Source organism: Macaca fascicularis, chromosome 15, assembly GCF_037993035.2.
Source record: "Macaca fascicularis isolate 582-1 chromosome 15, T2T-MFA8v1.1".
NCBI lineage: Eukaryota > Metazoa > Chordata > Mammalia > Primates > Cercopithecidae > Macaca > Macaca fascicularis.
This window is the reverse complement of record NC_088389.1, coordinates 20,881,464-20,902,678: the sequence shown is the minus strand read 5'-3', so window position 1 is coordinate 20,902,678 and position 21,215 is coordinate 20,881,464. Positions and strand designations below refer to the sequence as shown.

The window sequence follows — 21,215 nt, the reverse complement described above, 5'->3', positions numbered from 1 at the left end:
CGCTCTGTCACCCAAGCTGGAGTGCAGTGGCCGGATCTCAGCTCACTGCAAGCTCCACCTCCCGGGTTCACGCCATTCTCCTGCCTCAGCCTCCCGAGTAGCTGGGACTACAGGCGTCCGCCACCTCGCCCGGCTAGTTTTTTGTATTTTTTTAGTAGAGACGGGGTTTCACCATGTTAGCCAGGATGGTCTCGATCTCCTGACCTTGTGATCCGCCCATCTCGGCCTCCCAAAGTGCTGGGATTACAGGCTTGAGCCACCGCGCCCGGCCCGGCTTTTCTTCTTAGTGGTGAAATTCAGTATCTATTACCTGACATACAGTAGCCAGGCTGAATGGAGACACTACCAGGTCCCTGCTCATCAGTGTGTATTCAAAGAATTCAAAGTCACTTACATAAAAATAGCATTTTACCATTAAACTATCCCAAAAAAGTAGGAAAGGGAAAACTCATTATCCTACTTTTGAATAGAGGAAGCCAAGGAAGGGAAAGGCCATACAGTAGATAAAAGAACCAGAATATAAAGAAACTGCAAAAAACAGCTCACATTCATTTTGTCACTAAAAGAGCATTAAAGATGTCTATCAATGAATAAATTGAACTTCATTTTTCAATTATGCATGTCAATCACCATAAGACACACCCAAAATAATAAACATGATATGCATTTTGTGCTAGACTAATTTTCAGTGATTTCTGGTTTTAGTCATCCTCCTCCTCCTTTGCTCAAAGAAGTTCTAAAATCATCTTAGGAAAGAATATGAAGAGAAAAGGTAAGGTATAACCTCAGCTAACTAAAGTAGTTAGATAACTGAAAGGTTTGCTATGTTAAGTGCTCAGGAAAAAGATTTTTGGTCCATAAGAAAATAATATCATATCAGATACTGGTTTTCCACACAAACACCATGAAAACTGGGCAGGGCAGGGGGAGGCGGGGGTGGAGGGTGCTCGGGGGGAAAGGTTTAATTGTAAAAGTCACACTTAAAACAATTTCATGAATATTATTAGTAACAATACATGTACACATATGTGTATATATGTGGGCATGTGTGTACATGTCTATATTTTAATCTGAGATTAGTGTACAATCATCATTCCCATTTTACAAGAAAATGTATCATTACCCAAACATAGATTTATTGTTGGAGAAATCTATTGGCTATGTTAAATTGAAAGATACTTCTCCTAATTTCCACCATTAATCTTAAGAGTTCATACCTCTTTTACCTTCTGCCAGATAACATTTCGAAGACCTAAAGATATTTATATCTTTTTTAGTCTTCTTTAGCCTAAAAACCTTCAGTCTCCTAAAATTTGAGATGGTGTGTATACCCTGTACACCCTCCAGTGTAACCCCCTTGAATACTTGCTAACTAGAAAGGAACATTTTTAAACTGCGGTGCTCATAAACACCCTCACTCAAGAGAGAAACAATGTGGAGTTCACAAAGTTGTGATCCGCACAGAGAAAGCTCTAACAATGCCAACTAAAGCTTGGCCCAATCTTCTATATCTTCAAAACAGGAAAGATGTGACAGATTTTCTGAATACGAACTCCGATTTACTATTGCACTGGTTCTCAACCCCTTTTCAATGCTGCAACATCTGAGGATGAGGAATATGATCATTCTCATAAGAAACAAGATTCATGAAAGGAACAGAAAGGGGGTGAGGTGGGTGAAAAAGCCACTAGTATGTCTGATTCTGATAATTCTAGATTTAAGAGTAACGATGTTTACTATACTAACAGCAGAAATACAGATTAAATGTTAAAACAACATAAAAAATCGAAATGGGAACTTTATTAATATTCTAATAAACTACAAGTATAGTTAGCCAGAAAGCCCATTAATGAGCTTTCCACTTTGTAAAGCTTTACTCCATGTTTAATACATAAAGCTATATTCCACTCTCCTTCCCCCAAATGATCACAAAAGGATTTTTTTAAAAGGGAGGGAAAGGTAAATAAATTCAACCCTATGAAAGACCAGAAAACATTTCTCCATCAAAATTGAAAGTGGAAAAGCCAAGTATGTTCTGTCACTTTAAAAACCATATATTAAGACAAAATGATAAAATAGTGTCCCCAAAATTAATACAGGAGAATGTGCCAATCAGTAAAATAAATCTGAGTGTCAAGAATGGTACTAAAAAATCAGAGATGGTTTTGAGGGTCTATTGGTGAATATAAAAGAAAATGATATAGTAACAAAGCGAATAAAAACAAACTTAGAATTCATACATCTTGAAAAAAAGACCCCTTTTAAAAGATACACAAATAAAAGAAACTAAATTTTAAAAAGTGAGTGGTGGAGGGAAGCATTCAACAATTCACAAGTTTGGACCTATGGACCAACATTTATTTCTACGACATTGTTATGAAGTCAAACTGATATAAAATTATCAAAAGCTGTAATTTAATTGGACCACAGACAATACGCATCTGATACTGAAAGATGATCACAGATTCCCAGTGATGCAATGAGTCCTTGGGGTAGGCTAGCAGGGCAGGTCCTAGAATGACCAGAACCCCAGAATGGTTACCTTCATCCCTAAGGAGGCTTCAGCCTTCAGCAGCATCCTTCAGGGAACATGCCAACATCAAATTTTTCTAAATGCATCCCAGTGTAAAAAAGGTTTGGAGACAAGAAATGAACAGTGATTTCCCATTAACAGAACAAATAGGTGACAAAAAACTGAGTCTTCAGTTTTAAAAATTACTTTCTATGAAAGTCTCTCATTGATAAGAAAGTCTCTTAGTCTCTAGAAAGTATCTAGTCTAGGTTGTTTTCAATCTTCCAATTATTTTCTGCATTATACCAACCCTTCCAAGAACTTTATAATGGTGAGACCTAGTCTGGAAAAAATGAAGATTCTCAGCAAGACACAACGGAAAAGTTTAAGACAGTTCCTTAATGGCCATCTTAATTTAGTAAATATATCCTGAGTACAAATCACCAGAAGTTTGCTTTAACTGTGATGAATTAGTCGTTGACCCAGAGTAGCAGTACTTATTTTGTCTGTGTCTATCCTTGCTATTATCAATTCTGGTTAATAATTTTTTCAAAGTCACTACCTATTTTCACCTTTTTACAAATTCGCCTAGAGGTGCAGTTAAACTGTACTCACCTGAATCTGAATAGGAAGATTATCTTTGACTGTATTTAACAGGGTCTCTGTGGGTTTGTCTTTGCACATTAAAACCAGCTCCAAGTCCATATCATCTTTAATCAGCAAGCCTTTTGCAACCAGGCCAATCCTCATTACACCACACAATGTCCGACCACCTTGATCCCTAAAAATAAAAGTCTGCATGATTACTTTCACAACCTATTTCCCAAACTATAACTTAATCATCACTTGGCTTCCTGAATATCCTAATGAACTGATAAGGAAGTATGTAAATCCAAACATCTAGGTATCCACAAAATTAAGTCTCAGATTTGAGGCTTATAAAGTATCTATCTTTCCTCAAGGATTCAATGGGGAACATATTTCATACTACAGATCTTGTAATTCTTTACTACATTTATATTGCTTAAGAAAACTAAAAAATGCTGCATCCTCTTAAATATTTTTTCAAATTGTTCTTTTTAAATTTCCTTCTGACCAGGTGCAGTGGCTCATGCCTGTAATCCCAACACTTTGGGAGGTCAACGCAGGAGGATCACTTGAGCCCAGTAGTTCAAGACCAACCTGGGCCAACACAGAAAGACCCTGTCACCACAAAAAAAATTTTTTTAAATTAGCCAGGCATAGTGGCATGCACCTGTAGTGCCAGCTACTCAGGAAGCTAAGAAGAGAGGATTGAGCCCAGGAGTTCGAGGCTGCACTGAACCATGTTTGCACCACTGCACTCCAGCCTGGGTGACAGAATGAGATCCTGTCTCAAAAAATAAAAATAAAATAAACTTCCTTCTGTTTTAGGAGTAATTAGGGAATTTGTGAGGAACATGAATACCACAGTATATTGAGAAAGAATATCAGCACAGAAATCGAAAAGACCTGGATTCTACTCATGGTGCCTGCTGACTCAGTATCCACAACAGTAAAATGACTATTGGCTAGATGAGCTAAAGTTCCTCCCAACTGTATCACTCTAAAATGCCTCCCATTCTATATCAGCTTATGGGGAAGGGAGAAAAATGTGATAAAAGTATAGAGCTAAGGAAGGAAAGATTAAACTGCCAGCATATGTATTCCAAATCCAGGAGTAGCTAAAAGAGCAAACACTCAAAGAACATCAACTCATGAATGGTGCATAAGAAAAGTGCTCATCTATCCTTGATTTTAATTCTAAAAGTTTCTTATTGGTTCATTTCCCTTAATCACAAGTGAAAATATTAACTAAGCTTAACCGTCTTTCAACAAATAAGCAACTGTTTGAATATGGCAAACATATTACAGGAGTTGCAGTCTCTCTTGCTCCTGAGGCTTACTCTGTAGTTAAGCAACAAAAGCAGTAACAGTTTAAGTGCCCTGCTTAAAAGGGGAAAAGAAAGTAACATCTGAGCACAAACAGGTGTCACATATTCTCACTTAAATCTCACCACAAGCTTCCATTTGGAAGACAAGAAATGTGAGCCTCAGAAAAGTTAATTGTTCAAGTTCACCACAAAAGTAAAATGGCAAAGCCTAAATTCAAACCTAAGTTGTTTTGACCACAACATTCAGGTCCCTTACATTATATGATTGCTTCCCAAGTTCAGAAAAGGGAGAGGTCAAAATTAGAGATGTCAAGCAAGGCAAACTGAAAGTCTGACTTCAGCAGAATCTTGATCTGCCTAGATGGAAAACAGTCATTCTAGCTATAAGCAAAGAATCAGCAGAGTTGGGCAAGAATCAGTAGAGTTGAGAATAAAATGGAAAGAGAGAAAGGAGAGAAACAAATTGTGGCAGTGGAAACTAGAAAGGAAGTTATAAATAATCCAGCCATGGGTTCAGTGCCTGGCACACTTATAGAGATTCAATAAACATTAAATCAATGAAAAACGATAAAGGTGGTGTAAATATAGACATAAAAAGCATTTTAAAGCAGGTGACCCAAGTGTAAGCAATTGTCTGATAATAACAATAGAGAATCAGTCATCTTTGATTTCTTCTTCCTCTGTATCCTTGTCCTCTCATTCTTCCAAATCTAATATTGTAATGGTTTATAAATTCTCCCTGTATAATCACCATCAAACTTGCAAACCAGTTTCTTCAGGCTTTTATTACCTCTCATGTAGACCACCTCAATAACCTCCTCCTCACTGGCCTTTCTGACTGACCTCTGTCATCTCCAAAGTACTGTATACAGCAACCAGAATAATCTTCCAAAGGCACAGATTGGATAACACTCTACCTACTATTTCCTTGGTGTTCCACTGAACACTTGGACACCTACCATATTGGAAAGCAATTTAGAAAATGACATCGCTTCCTGGTTCAAATCCTGGCTCTGCTACTTACTGTGTGACACTGGACAAATTTCAAATAACTTGACTTCTTTTGAACCTGCTTCCTCATTTGTAAAACAGGAATAATACCTTTCTCACAGAGTGGTAGTGAGAATATATGTAATAAACCTTGACCAGAGCCCAAGAGATATTAACAGCTCAGTAAATAACAGTTATTATTCCTCAAACAATTCCTATACTTTCTCATACCTAGATCAGTGCTGAGATTTATTTTTTTCTTTCACTTTCACCACCTGCCAAAACCCTACCCACCCATCCATCCTCTGAGCCTATTCCAAGTGCTACCTCCTTCATAGAGCTTTTGCAGACTCCCAGAACCAGCACATCATCGTCTCTCCCTGCTCTGTATTTTCACATGTTATTCACAGGAAATTGAAGCATAGATGCTCAGAAACCTGGATCTGGAGTCAGAGAAACTTGAATATGAATCCTGGCTCAACCACACATATTTACTAAGTAGCCTTAAGCAAGTTAAAGTTTGTTAATGATTCTGAGTCACTCGTTTTTTATAACCAAGTTTGGAGCACAGGAAATTTCACAAGTAAAACAGGAGTGGAGGAAGGAAGATAATAATATTAGAGACTAGTAGATTTGTTGCAAGATAATAGGAAAAGTACTGTGGTACAATAGTTGGCACTCAATAAACAGTAGCTATTATTAGCTCAGTTATTAAATTCTAAGCCAAAATTATGATATACTTGGTCTTATCAGCCCACAGGTAGAAGACAGCATGATTGAGCAGAAAATAAATTCCTAATTCACACAGTTGAATTTGAATTTAAAAACGGACCATAGCAATTACTGTAAAGCAAGCAACCCAATGTATTTGAATTTAGTATATGTAAATTTCTTAAAATTAACAAAATTATAATATTCCTAATAATATATATTGTAGGACCTTGTATAAGTTGACTTTTGAATCCATTTTTAAAAAGGTAAAGCATTAAGTCAAATTAAGAGTGCATAGGTAAAAGCTGCCTAACAGTGCCTAGCAATGGAAAATGCTTAATTGCTTAATAAATACAAGCTACCCCCCACCCATCTCTGTGTCCTTCAGAGTGTTTAACACTCACCAGGCACACGATATATGTTTATTACCAGAATACAACTCTGTCCTTGGAAGACACGCCTGCCTCTGATATAAGAATAGAATCATTCTGCACTCCTTGAGTTCCACCACATCGGAAGGATCACAGGCAAGGGCTCAACCAGGGACTATTCCACAAAACGGAAAGACTGTATATAGACAACCAAGAGCATCCACACACAGAAGTGTATTTTAAAATCCAGGCACGGCATGGTGGCTCATGTCTGTAATCCCAGCACTTTGTGAGGCCAAAGCAGGAGGATTGCTTCAGGTCAGGAATTCGAGACCAGATTGGGCAATGTAGCAAGATGCTGTCTCTCAAAAAAAAAATTTTTTTTTTAAATTAGCCAGGCATGATAGCACACACTTACAGTCCTAGCTATTCAAGAGGCTGATGCAGGAGGATCACTTGAGCCCAGGAGTTCAAGGCTACAATAAGCTATGATCACACCACTACACTCCAGCCTGAGCAACAGAGCACCCTAACTCTAAAAAAATAAAAATAAAACTTCAAATAAAAGTGTGGAGCATATTATCCTGTAAAAGTCTTTAAATCACAAACCTCATCCAGTTAAGCAAGTCTATAGGAGTGCTTTCCAAAATATGCCAGGCTTGAGAAGCAACAAAATTAGAAAATTAAAAAGACCTAAACTTCACTGAAATGTACACTTAAAATCAGTAAAAATAGCAAATCTTATGTTATATATTTTACCACAATAAAAAAAGTTTTTAACATGACATAAACATGTAGCAAAGTGCAATTTAAATCTAGAATGCATGACTATTTAACTTGCACAAGAGTTGAGATACACATAGAACTAAATAATTAGATACTACTACTAATGAACATGAACTCTAAATCTAACAGTAACATTTGTACAGACATCATACATGAGAAAAATTACACTACATTTCCAAGAACCTTCAAACTGACAAGACTATGACCAGACACAATGTATAAACTGCCTGTAAATAGTTAAAAAAAAAATTATGCTCTTCAGCAATAAAACTGACACACTGATTATCTTTCATCTGAAGATAAAAAAGGTTATACTACCTTTCAGTGAAGAAAATCCATTTATCAATACTTTCCTAATATTATTTACCACACTGATTTAAAGTTAAAAGCTGCAAAAACTCTGTAACCTCTTTCATTTACAAACTGTAGCCAAAGCAATGTTTTTAAATTTATTCATACAGTATAGTCAAATGAGTTCCATCTTTCAAAGTTAAGACACTTATTCCAATCATAGTGACAACTGCTCAAAACAGCAACTTTAAGCTTAGCCTGGCATAAAAAGGTTATAATCTAACTCCAGGTACCATTTCAGTTTCACTAATCTATTATTGTCACAGCACTTAGAATATGCTACTATAATTGTTGAAGGGTGTGGCTCCCATTAGATCTTTATCCAATCCACAAATATACAAATAGCAATTACGATATGCAAGACACTGCTAAATTTCTGGGAATCAATGAGGTAGATATAGTCAAAAATACCTTTAAAATATATTTTCCTACACTCTTTCTTCTATACAAGGATTTTTAAATGCCTTACAAAAATGATACTTTATGATCTCCCCAGAGATCAAAAACACTACTATTTATTTCAAAATTTAGGAGGCTGAATCAACACCAGAAAAAGATCATAACTTTCAAACATAATGATTTTAAAGGACTTGGTGTTCTCTCAAAAGGGATCCTAAACAGGTCCATTTTCTTTCTCTGGCTCTAATCTTTATTCTTTTCTTGCTTTCCTTTCAAATTTAACTCAGAAAATCTCCATGTAACATTTACTTCCTTGGTTATAGTCTTATATAAGCATAAGACAAAATCCAAAAAACAGCATTAACACACACTCAATCCAGCAGACCTTAGAGCTTTGCTGTGCACTCTAGCACAGCGTCCCAGAAGTCAGTCCACACTCACTTGGAATAGTTTTCTCCGGCCTCATCTTTCTTCACTTCTGTCTCACCCTCTGTTTTTGTGCCTTTATTTGTTTCATCCAACCAATCTGAGACATGTTTAAGAGCACATTCAACAGTAGATACCATATTCTGAACAGCTTCAAGTTCCTCCGGAGATGGATAGATTGTTGAATGTTTCACCATAACATGGCGATCATCATTAGCAAAAGATCGAATAGATCTCTGTTAAGAAGAATGAAAACAATTACTTCAACAAAAGAAACATCACCTGAAAAGGATAATATACAACTATATCTTTAGCCAATCCATAGCACTGACTGTCTACTGTAAGAGTTAATACTGAAACAAGAAAAAACTGCTCAGGAGTGGGAAGTAAAACCGCATTCTATTGAACTCCTCACCAGAAAACAAGAGATCTTCCACTCATGTTTTGGTAAGATTCACCTCAGTCACTCTTGGCATTATTTATAAATGATGTTATCTTGGCCAGGTACAGTGGCACATGCCTGTAATCCCAGCACTCTGGGAGACTGAGGTGGGCAGATTACTTGAGGTCAGGAGTTTGAGACCAGCGGGCCAACATGGTAAAACCCCGTCTCTACTAAAAATACAAAATTAGCCGGGTGTCGTGGCATGCACCTATAGTCCCGGCTACTGAAGAGGCAGAGGTTGCAGTGAGCCGAGATCATGCCACCGCACTCCAGCCTGGGCAACAGAGTGAACTCTGTCTCTAAAATAAATGAATAAAGTTATCTTTTAGCTGAACTGACATATTCTGAATAATACTTCAAAAATGTCATCCACATCATGCATCATCTACAAGAATTAGATACTTCTTAGCTTCAAGAGAGTCCCAGAAATGCAGGATGGTGAGTGACTCATAAACTGCCAAAGACTTCTAACCTTTCCAAACTGCCAAAGACTTCTAACCTTAAACAAATTAAGATTTCAGGGCTGGGCATGGTGGCTCATGCCTATAATCCAGCACTTTGGGAGGCTGAGGTGGGAGGATCGCTTGAAGGCCAGAAGTTGGAGACCAGCCTGGGTAATGTAGCAAGATAGAATCTCTCCAAAACATAAAAAAAGTTAGCTGGACATGGTAGCAGGCACCTATAGTCCTAGCTACTCAGGAGGCTGAGGCAAGAGGATCCCTAGAGCCCAGGAGTTCAAGGTTAAGTGAACTACCACTGTTGTCACTGCACTCCAACCTGGGCAACAGAGTAAGACCCATATCTCTATTTAAATTTTAGAATGTGGGATTTCACAATATAGAATAATACAAAATAAAAAGTTATCTGTGAACACTATAAGAAAACTATTAAAAAACATTAAAATAGTGTTCACTATTTAACATTCAAACCTTTGGTGCAAGGCTTTAATTTTTTAAATAGATTAGTGGGAGACATTCCAAATGCAGAGTGGGAAAAATACACACTGCAAAATGACAAGCTAACTTTCAAATACATTATATTCTCAATCAAAATCTCCTCAGGATTGATTTACTTAAACCTCAACAAAAATCATTTTAAAGCTCATTTGGGGAAAAACATAAATGAGAGTATCAAGAAATACTCTACAAAGATGGATGGGTGGTACCATTAACTAAAATGAAATATCAAATCAGTGGAACAGACCAGCACCCAGAAAATGAATGAATTTCATGAAAATTTAACAGAGTAGATTCTATACACTCATGAGTCACACATGCAAAAACCTTTAAATTTTTCCAAATTTACAAATATCACGAACACACTTATACCAATACACAGCAAAATGAACAAGGATAACTTAGTGAGTTTTCCATAAAGTCTAAAATATTCTATTTAAAAGCTGGTTATACTGTCTTTACTTACATGAAATTATGTGTTAGTACATGGTAAATATTTTGTTTTGAAGTCCATCGCAAACTAAAACATTCTCAATTTTTATGAACAGTCTTGTCTCTTTTGTTCTTGTCTGAATATCTATGTTTAAAAATCACATTATTTTTGGGTAACAGTAAATTAACACTATAGTGTCACTGTCCTCTATAAAGCAAAGAAAACTTTGGTTGAAAAGGTAATCATTTGAAAACCTCCATCATTATATAAAAACACAGCTAAAATAGATTATAAAGCTTTTCTTTTTCTCAATAAAAATCACCTGCCCAGATGTTTTTCCTGCTCAACGTCCACAACCAGTTTTCCAACTGGTGCAGTTTGCCACAAAGAAACAAATTTTTTAAACACTTAGTGAGACATATTCATATATTCCAAAATAAGTACTAGAGAACAAAAGAGTTGGAAATGCTAGGCTGTTAGCTAGGCTTATGTACTTGCTAAATTACCTGGTCCTGCACACTGGCCACACCTGAGCAAAACTGCATCCTGCTACATTACATAAACATTTGTCATTTATCACACAAATAACACTGCCAGTGTTAAATCTAAACATGTGACATCTAACATTCTACTGGATGTGACAGGATAAGCATTATGAAACAACAGTAGACACGCCGGGCATGGTGGCCCACGCCTGTAATCCCAGCACTTTGGGAGGGCAAGGCAGGCAGATCACCTGAGTTTGAGACCACTCTGACCAACACGAAGAAACTTTGTCTCTAGTAAAAGTATAAATTTAGCCAGGCGTGGTGGTGCATGCCTGTAATCCCAGCTACTTGGGAGGCTGAGGCAGGAGAATCGCTTGAACCCAGGAGGCAGAGGTTGCAGTGAGCTGAGATCACGCCATTGCACTCCAGCCTGTGCAACAAGAGCAAAACTTCATCTCAAAAAAAAAAAAAAGAAACAACGGTGACAGGAAAAACTGAAGAAATGCAGAGAAATTTTATTTACTCAAATAAGCGCTAAACAACAGATTTTCTTTGAGTATTAAAAAAATAAATCAGACTGGGCACAGTGGCTCACACCTGTAATCCCAACATTTTGGGAGGCCGAGGAGGATGGATCATCAGAGGTCAAGGAGTTGGCCAACATGGTGAAACCCCATCTCTACTAAAAAAAAACAAAAATCAGCCGGGTGTGGTAGCGCACACATGGAATCCCAGCTACTCAGGAAGCTGAGGCAGGACAATCACTTGAACCTGGGAGGCAGAGGATGCAGTGAGCCGAGATCGTGCCATTGCACTCCAGCCTGGGCAACAGAGCGAGACTCCGTTTCTTAAAAAAAAAAAAAAAAAAAAAGACAAAAAATTTTATCAGAAGAACTATGCAGAAAGAGAAAATTCTCATTGCAATCTGAGATCTAAAAGGCAAGTAATAAGAGAAACCAGAAAATACTCATCAATTAAATTATATAAAAACACAAAATTTATACAACAGAAAATCTAAGCTGAATTTAAAAAGAATAAACTAAGGAAGACATCTTCATCCATTCTGACAAATAATAAAGCATTTCTTTTAGTTGTTAAGAATATCAAGACTATAAGAAATGAGCAGAATGAGAGGTAAATAATTCACATGGTAAGATACAAAAGAATCAGTGTGGTTTTTTCACATTTCACCACATAACTAAATGACAGGGAAAATCCCAAGTTAACATTTGTTCCCACCATCTAGATCTAAAATATCAGAATTTCTTCTCTAAGGAGTCAGCTGATTAAGTTATAATCCTTGGCACAAATATTTTTAAAAGCAAGTAACATTTAAAAAACCACCACCAGGCTGGGCATGGTGCCTCATGCCTATAATCCCAGCACTTCGGAAGGCTAAGGCAGCAGCAGGACTCCTTGAGCCAAGGCGTTCCAGACCAGCCTGGGCAACAAAGCAAAACCCTGTCTCTACAAAAAATTTAAACATTTGCCAGATGTGGTGGCATGCACCTATAAGGCCCAGCTACTTGGGAGGCTTAAAGAAAGAAGATACTTTGAGCCCAAGGAGTTGGAGTTTGCAGTGAGCTATGATCATGTCACTGCACTCCAGCCTGCATGATAGAGCAAGACCTTGTCCCAAAAAAAAAAAACAAAAACAAAAAATCAAAAAACATAATCACCAACAGACCAGCTAAACAACATATTCGAAACATACTGGTGATTAATATTTTCTGCTTTTTCTCTCATTTGTAATGTGTTTTTAAAATCTTCGCCGGGCACGGTGGCTGATGCCTATAGTAATCCCAGCACTTTGGGAGGCTGAGGCAGGTGGATCACCTGGGGTCAGTTCGAGGCCAACCTGGTCAACATGGCGAAACCCCGTCTCTACTAAAAATACAAAAAATTAGCTGGGCATGGTGGCGGGCACCTGTAATCCCAGCTACTCAGGAGTCTAAGGCAGGGATAATCGCTTGAACTTGGGAGACAGAGGTTGCAGTAAGCCGAGATCACGCCATTGCACTCTAGCCTGGGTGACAGGGTGGGACTCCATCTTAAAAAAAAAAAAAAAAGAAAAAAAGAAACCTTTTCTCGCTTCTACTTAGGAGAAAAAAATTCACATACCACCCTCCAGACCTCATAATACTAAGGGGAAAAAAAATCAGCACATTTTACCAATTAAAAGCCTAGGCACCAGAGATTATGACCTCATCTAACATCACAAATTCAATTTAGGTCTGAACTCTTCACAAAAAGCAAGGTTTCTTTGATTCTCAATTCAGTGCCCCTACTATACTCAGCACTTGACCCTATTATTCGAAAAGGATGTGAAAGAGGTGGCTTTTTCAGTTAAACATTCACACAAATTATAAACTTCTACATCATTCATATCACTAATTAAAGGACTGGTTCAGAATTTTTAATTTCCACGAGAAAAAAACTGAACTTAAAAACATAGCTATTTGTATCAGTTTGCTAATGCCAGTTTTATTAGAAAATATTATTTATGAGCATTTCCTCCTTTAATAATTCATGGTCAACAGGCTCACGGGGCCCTACCTTGTGGTTTACAGGGCTTGTAATAAATCTGAATTCATTCGCTTTGAATAGTAGAGTGCCATCTTTATATGATACACTAAAGCCAAAAATTAACACCATTGTTTTTCATTTGCCCTCACTGTTAACATTCCCAATTTTAAATTACTAGAGTCTTTTGTAACTAAATTATGAAAATATCCACAATAACCTACCATGGTTTTCTATATAGTATTTTAGCTTCTTTTTCCGATCTTTTCCCCTCTTTCTTGTCGTCTTCACTAGACACTGTTTTGTGTAACAATACCTCCTCATAAGCCTGAGTCCCCTGACAGCTCAGTGTCAATATAGCAAATATGTTTGAAGGCTTGTTCTCTGGAACACACCTGCAAGAGAAGAGGAAAACAACTTCAAAAATGCTTATTTACTATTAGCTTCCAATCTGAGTGTGCAGCCCATAAACATGTTCCTGATAAAAAAGAAATAAACTCAACAGAGGAAAATTCCCTAAGTTCGAACAAAAAGCTAACACATATTTGAAGGTCTGGGCCCAGGAGCCTAGGTGATATGGCCAGAAAAGCAAGCCTCCTGTAGCTACAATGTGGCAGATGGCTGACTTGTACTCAATGAGATAAATACATTTGCAAAGAAATTCAGTCAAGAAGCACCACCTGAAAGAGTAACACTACTACTGATGGCAACAATGTTGCAATTAACCATCGGATTTTCAATTAGAAATTGGCATTGCTCAGATCCATCTGAAAATTCAGTAAAGACACCTGAAAATACAACACCATGATGATTATTCCATGATGCTTTTACATTGGATACTGCCGTTAAAGAGTACATGTTGGCACAATGTTCTTTAATTTATTTTTCAGTCTAAAATTCAGCATGCTTTGTTGACTCTACTCCCTAACTCCCAAAAGACCCTATTTATCCCTGGGCCTGTATGCACTGCTATGCCAGACTCCTGAATATTCACTAGATCCTGACTTCATTACCCCTGGATGTCTCTCACCAGAATTCCACCGCATTATTTCTATCTAGAGGCCTAATCATTGTTATCTATTTTGTTCCACTTTTATGAAATTTTATTCCAGACAGAGTAAAAGTAAACTTTTCTGAGCACGGATGAAATACCTTATTATAAACCCAGCTACAAGAAGAAAAAAATTAAAAAAAAAAAAAAAAAAAAAAAAAAAAAGCAGAGCTAACATCGAAATACAGCACATCATTTAAATATCTTTCCTTTAAACTAACTTTTCTTTAATAAGGAAACACCCTATTGTCAGTAACAGTTTCTTAATATTATCAGTTAGACCAAGTGAGGTGACTCATGCCTGTAATCCCAGTGTTTTGGGAGGCCAAGATGAGAGGATTGCTTGAAGCCAGAAGTTCGAGACCAGACTGGGCAACAAAGCGAGACCCTATCTCTTTAAAAAAATAATGATACTATTTAACAGAACAGGTTCTAATAAATGGGACTTACTTTATTACTACTCATATCACATTAAAGAAGGAATGCACAAGTGCTGCAATTCATGGGATCCTTTTGGACAATCAAAAAACAGGGATTAAAATATGATCCCACAAGAGATATCTCAAAAATGTTCTGTCTAACATAATACTAAATATAATACTAAAATTATACCTTTCATATAAAGACCTTACTATATAACTAAAGTCTTCAGCATCTCCCATTCCCAACCCTATTCCATTCTAAGGGATTCGGCTATTCACTATTTAGCTGTGAATCCAGCAGCCAAAAAGGATTGCTATGTGTTCAGTCAACAACTGAAACAAAGTACACAAGCTTTCTTTACATAAGTGAAGCCAGTTCTAGACCATCCTGGCTAATAGAGTGAAACTAACAATACAAACTAACAATACAAAAACTAAAAATACAAAAAAACTAGCCGGGCGTGGTGGCGGGCCCCTGTAGTCCCAGCTACTCAGGAGGCTGAGGCAGGAGAATGGCATGAACCTGGGAGGCGGGGCTTGCAGTCAGTCAAGATCACACCACTACACTCCAGCCTGGGTGACAGAGCAAGACTCTGTCTCAAAAAAAAAAAAAAAAGTGGAGCCAGCCAGGCATGGGGGCTCATGCCTGTAATCCCAGCACTTTGGGAGGCTGAGGCCAGGGGGATCACTTGAACCTAGGAGTTCAAGAGCAGCTTGAGCAACACAGTGAGACCCCATCTCTACAAAAAAAATTAACAAATTAGGTGGGCATAGTGGCACATGCCTGTAGTCCCAGGTGCTCAGGAAGCTGAGGTGGAAGGATCACTTGAGCCCAGTAGGGTGAGGCCGCAGTGAGCCATGAACACGCCACTGCACTCCAGCCTGAGCAACAGAGCAAGACCCTGGTCTCAAAATAATTGAATAGATTGAAGGCAGAAGAGGAAGAACAATACTATGTGAAACAGCGTCAGATGTAGTGGAAAAATCACGGATCACCAATATAAAAGTACAGCACTCCACAGTCATTTAGCATGGAGGGTAACTACCCTAACATCAAGAACCTCTGGGAACTTCAGAGTATGACAGCATAGTGCAACAACTCATGAAAAAAAAAAAACAAAAAAAACCTGTATCTCTATTCACTGTAATATCACTGTATGTTCTATTGGTGCTTTAAAACAAACTTAAAAATCATCTGACCAACTCTACCCTCATTTTACAAATGAAACAGAATCAGCAAACCAGGGACAAGACATGGTCTGGAATCTGAATTACAGACCAATGCTTTTTCCCCACTATTTATCAATCTGATTGAGAAAAAGGCCAAATTTATAATATATCTGGTTTACTCTAAACTGACATGGAGAAACTACAATCGCTTTTAAGAGTTTTTCTTTAAAAAAAAAAAAAAAAAAGTCAACTTAGGGGATAAAATTCTGGTCTTAAAATTTTTTAAAAAACTAACTTTGCTAGTTAATAGCTATGTGACCTTAGAAGCTATGTGACTCAAAGAGTCAATTTCCTTGGGTCTCTGTTTCCTTTCTCAACAAAATGAGAAATAATTCCACTATTAATTAGGAGATAACATGTATGTAGCTCAGACACTTACACTTGGCACTGTTCTAAGACTTTTCATATATTAACTCAAGTCTCCCAACAATCTCAATTACTGTCTCCAATTAACACATAAGGACACTAAAGCATAAACAGATAACACAACCTAAATAAGACTATAAACAGTAGAGCCAAGATTCATATCTAGACAATCCTCTTTAATATTGTTTTGGCTCCAAAGGACTTACATTTCCTATAGAGGACAAACTTCAGCTATTTCCAAAAAAAAAAAAAAATTCTATGTGACCATAGAGCACAGAGGCTTTGAAGTCAAGCATCAGCTTTACCACTTCCCTTATCTGAGTCAGAGTTTTCTCACCCATGAAATGGGGTGACTAGTATCTACTCCAAACTAAATGGACAGGTATCTACTCCAAACTAAAATACCTAATAATATCTTACAAATAGTATACACTCAATAAATGGTTTCAGGGGAAAAAACACATCTCAAATTTCCTATCAAAAAAAAACATTTTGTTTATACATCAGATATATGTACATTTCTCTGAAAAACTGAGCCTAGAAAAATATTAACTATGCTCTCCTTAGTAAGAACAGCTTACGCAGAAGGTGGCATTACATGTAAAGGAATGTGTGTCACTTTTTAATTGAGCACATTTTTTCAATTAATGGAGATTATTTTTTAGAGCAGCTTTAGGTTTATAGAAAAGTTGAGTGGAAAGTGGAAAGAACTCCCATATACCTCTTCTCCCCACTACCCACCACACATAGTTTCTCCTGTTCTGAACATATTACCTTAATGTGGTACATTTGTTACCACTGATAAACCAATGTTGATACATTATTATTAACTAAAGTTCATAGTTTACATTAGAGTTCACTCTTCGCATTGTACATTCTATGGATTTTTACAAATGACATGCATTCACCATTACAGTATCATATAAAACAGTTTTAGTTTAATGCCCCTGAAAATCCCCTGTGCTCCACCTATCTGACCTTCCCACCTTCCCCACCCCCAAGCCCTTGGTAACCACTAATTTTTACCACAGTCTATAATTCTGCCTTTTCAAGAATGTCATATAGTTGGAATTATATGTCATGTAGTCTTTTGAGACTAGCTTCTTTCACTTAGCAATATGCATTTAAGGTTTCTCCATCTTTTCATAGATAGCTCATTTCTTTTTATTGCTGAATAATACTCTGTTGTATGGATACACCACAATTTATCCATTCACCTACTGAAGGACATCTTGACTGATTCCAAATTTTGGCACTTATGAATAAATTCCCAAAAACATTCATGTGCAGGTTTCTGTGTAGACATAAGTTTTCCAAGTTTTTGGGTAAATCTCAAAACTAGGTCAGACACGGTGGCTCATACCTGTTAATCCCAGCACTCTGGGAGGCCGAGGTGGGCGGACCACAAGGTCAGGAGATCGAGGCCAGCCTGGCTAACATGATGAAACCCCGTCTCTACTAAAAAATACAAAAAATTAGCCAGGCATGGTGGTGGACACCTGTAGTCCCAGCTACTTGGGAGGCTGAGGCAGGAGAATGGCGTGAACCCAGGAGGTGAAGCTTGCAGTGAGCTGAGATTGCACCAATGCAGTCCAGCCTGGGCAACAGAGCGTGACTCCATCTCAAAACTAAAAATAAAAATCTGAAAACTAACAAACAACTATGTTACCTATATTCAAACTATGAAACTTAAATATTTAGGGATTTTTTTCCCCCTAAAATACAATGGAGAGAATATAAAAATACCTTCTTTAAAAATCCCAAGTAATGTTTTGCAAACAGTTTGTTATGGAATCCAGTAAATTCTCAAAACAGTAACTGAATAGGAAACCTTCAATTTTGCTAATACTAATACAAGCCACCTCTCTAAAACAAGCTATGTAAAAATAAACAGATTTCATTATGAAAGAACCACCACACATCTATTATATTAAATATGGGCAAGAAAAAATTAGAAAAAGACACCTCACTGGCTCTCCAAGAAGATCACTTTAAGATAAATTATGTGAGATTTACAAGTAAATACATACTTACTAATTGCCTATTAATTTGTATGTATATGCTTAGTAGTATGGTGAATACAAAGATGAATCAACTCAGAAGACACTAAGGGGCCAGGCACGGTGGGTCACACCTGTAATCCCAGCACTTTGGGAGGCCGAGGTGGGTGGATCACTTGAGGTCAAGAGTTCAAGGCCAGCCTGGTCAATACGGTGAAACCTTGTCTCTACTAAAAATACAAAAATTAACCAAACGTGGTGGCACCTACCTGTAATCCCAGCCACTCGGGAGACTGAGGCAGGAGAATCACTTGAACCCAGGAGGCAGAGGTTGCAGTGAGCCAAGATCGTGCCACTGCACTCTACCCTGGGCAACAGAGTGAGACTCCATCTCAAAAAAAAAAAAAAAAAGAGCAAATACATAATAAATCCAATACTCTCCCCAAATCCCTTCAAATTAATTCAACTTTCTCTACATGGTGGCATTATTTCTACGCACTACTAATGTGAAAAGAACACTGAGTTTCCATATTTTCTTCTGGAAGTTTCCTTTTTATGTTTTTTTTTTTTTTTTTTTTTTTAAGGCACATGCAAGAAGGTTAAACCTATCAATTACTAATCAACAGCTAATATAAAATCCTCACCCAGTTCCAAACTCCAGTTATTCCTCCTTACCCAAAAACACCTAAAATGGGGGAAAAGCTCTATTCTACCATATCACTTGAAGGCTTGCAATAATGGGCAGAGGCCAAAAGGTCTTTTCTCAACTAACGGTATGTACAAAGATGATGTGATGGCTATAATCCAAACCTAAAATAAACTGAATGAGCCAGCTAAGTCGAACCAGAATGAGATTCCTGAATATTGACTGTCAGTGAGCAAAATGGAAAAGCTCTTATTGAATAACCAATCAAAGGAGTGGAAAACAGAAAAACACATCTCTTCACTAAAATAAACAGTTATTAGCCCTTCTCAATCACTGGCACCTTATGTGACAAAACAACATTCAGCCAGACAGATGACTCACTTGATGAAAGAACCAAAAATTCAATGTATTTCAACAAGTATTACTGAACACCTATAATACCCCAGGTACTGTCCTAGGCACTTTGGCTACCAACAGTGAACAAAACAGACAAAAATCTTTGCCCTTGTGGTTTAAGCCCAGAAGAGGGAAATAATCAAAAAATAAGAAAATTAAGCAGTATGTCAGAAGGTGTGAAATGCTTGGAAAAGCAAGGAAGTTGAGAAGGCAACAGAGTAAGCACACACAGATAATACATGGAGGGGGAGTGCAATTTTAAACAGATAATTAAGGGTTCACTGCAAAGGCGGCACCTAAGCAAAGACTTGATGGGGTGAACGGTTAGCCATGCAGATTATCTATGAATTGAGGACTTCTGGAGGGGAAAGAGTTAAAGCAGTGGTCCCAAGGAAGGGTGTGCCTGCATTAAGTGGAAGAATAATAATGAGTCCAAAGTGCCTGCAGTGGGGTGGGTTGGAAGACAAGGGCAGAGACATCAGAAAGGTGGGGGTGATGAGACCAGACCATATATGGCAGAGACTGGCAAACTTTTTCTTTAAAGTGCCAGATAGTAAACATATCAGGCTTTTGATGCCATAAGGTCTCTACTACTCAACTCTGCCTTTGTGGTGCAAATGTAGCCATACACAATATGTGAACAAATGGGTGTGGCTCTGTTCCAATAAAACTTAACTATGGGCACTGACATTTGAATTACATGTAATTTTCACATCAAAAAAGATCAATTTTTGATATTTTTTAACCACTTAAAAGTATAAAAACCATTCTTAGCTCACTGGTTATACAAAAACAGGCAATGGGCCAAATTTGGTCATGGGTCAGTTTGTCAAGTCCTAATTTAGGGTCCTTCTGGTCACTTTGAAGACTGTAGCTTTTACTCTGAGATGGGGAGCCCTTAAAGGGTTTTCAGCACAGAGTGACAACATCTAAGTCATATCTTTAAAAGATCACTATGGTTACTATGTTGAAAACACTGTGTAAGAGTGGAAGGAAGGAGGCCACTTAAGAAGGTTTAGTGATCTGGATATACTTTGAAGGTAAAAGCCACAGCATTTCCAATAGATTGGATGTGGGACATGAAGGAACTGGAGGCATCAGGATTGACTTCAAGGTTACTGGCCTGAGCAATTGAGTTAAGGAAGGCACCAGGGAGAGGCGGTTTTGGGAATAGGTCAGAAATTCAGCTTTGGACATGCTGACATTGAATTTGAGGTATATATTAGACATCCAAGAATTTCCTGGACGGACCTAGTGTTCAGCAGAGAGGTCTGGATTAGGATATAAATTTGGTAGTTTTCAGTAGTTTAGTATGTTAAGGCACAAAATGGCCAAGGGAGTGGGTATACCAATGAATACAAAAAAAGCAAAAGGAGAAGCACAACTATACTCAGAGAAGGAGTAACCTGAGAGATGGGAGGGAAATGAGACTGCTGTTTGGAAAGTCAACTGAAGAAAAATTACGAAGGAGGCAAGATGTCTAAATTAAAACACAAACAAAGGGCTGGGTGGAGTGACACAGGCCTATAGTCCCAGCTACTCAGAAGGCTGAGGTGAGGGGATCATTCGAGCTCAGGGGAGGATCATTTGAGCTCAGAAGTTCAAGCCCAGCCTAGCCAACATACAGAGACCCCCGTCTCAATTTTTAAAAAGGGAAGGGGGGGATACTGCATAGGAACAGGAATCTTGTTTTAATCCTTGTTTTACTACTATAGATATGTAATAATTCAAGGATACTTACATATTTGGAAGTCTTGTATACTACTGTGTAAAGTTGTTTTACTATATTTTACCATTTAC

At 37.6% G+C, this 21,215-nt stretch overlaps 1 protein-coding gene across 14 annotated transcripts in view; it reads right to left on the bottom strand.

The window, feature by feature from the left end:
- The window catches only part of STRBP (spermatid perinuclear RNA binding protein), a 75,001-nt gene extending 61,362 nt beyond the window's left edge, over nt 1-13,639 (bottom strand). For 10 of the 14 annotated variants that reach the window (XR_284479.4, XM_065530105.1, XM_005580822.2 and 7 more), the window contains exons 1-3: nt 13,529-13,639; nt 8,475-8,695; nt 3,128-3,293 (exon numbers count right to left, since the gene is read on the bottom strand). Coding sequence is in view for 11 of the 14 variants with exons in the window: in XM_065530105.1 (XP_065386177.1) it covers nt 3,128-3,293; nt 8,475-8,695; nt 13,529-13,531 (390 nt within the window). In the remaining 3 variants the exon portion in view is untranslated. Of the gene's footprint in view, nt 1-3,127; nt 3,294-8,474; nt 8,696-10,326; nt 10,438-13,528 lie in introns of all 14 variants that reach the window. The other 4 variants (XR_012424407.1, XM_045372587.3, XM_074016612.1 and 1 more) reach the window with 2 other exon arrangements.
- Nucleotides 13,640-21,215: the final 7,576 nt, after the last annotated feature.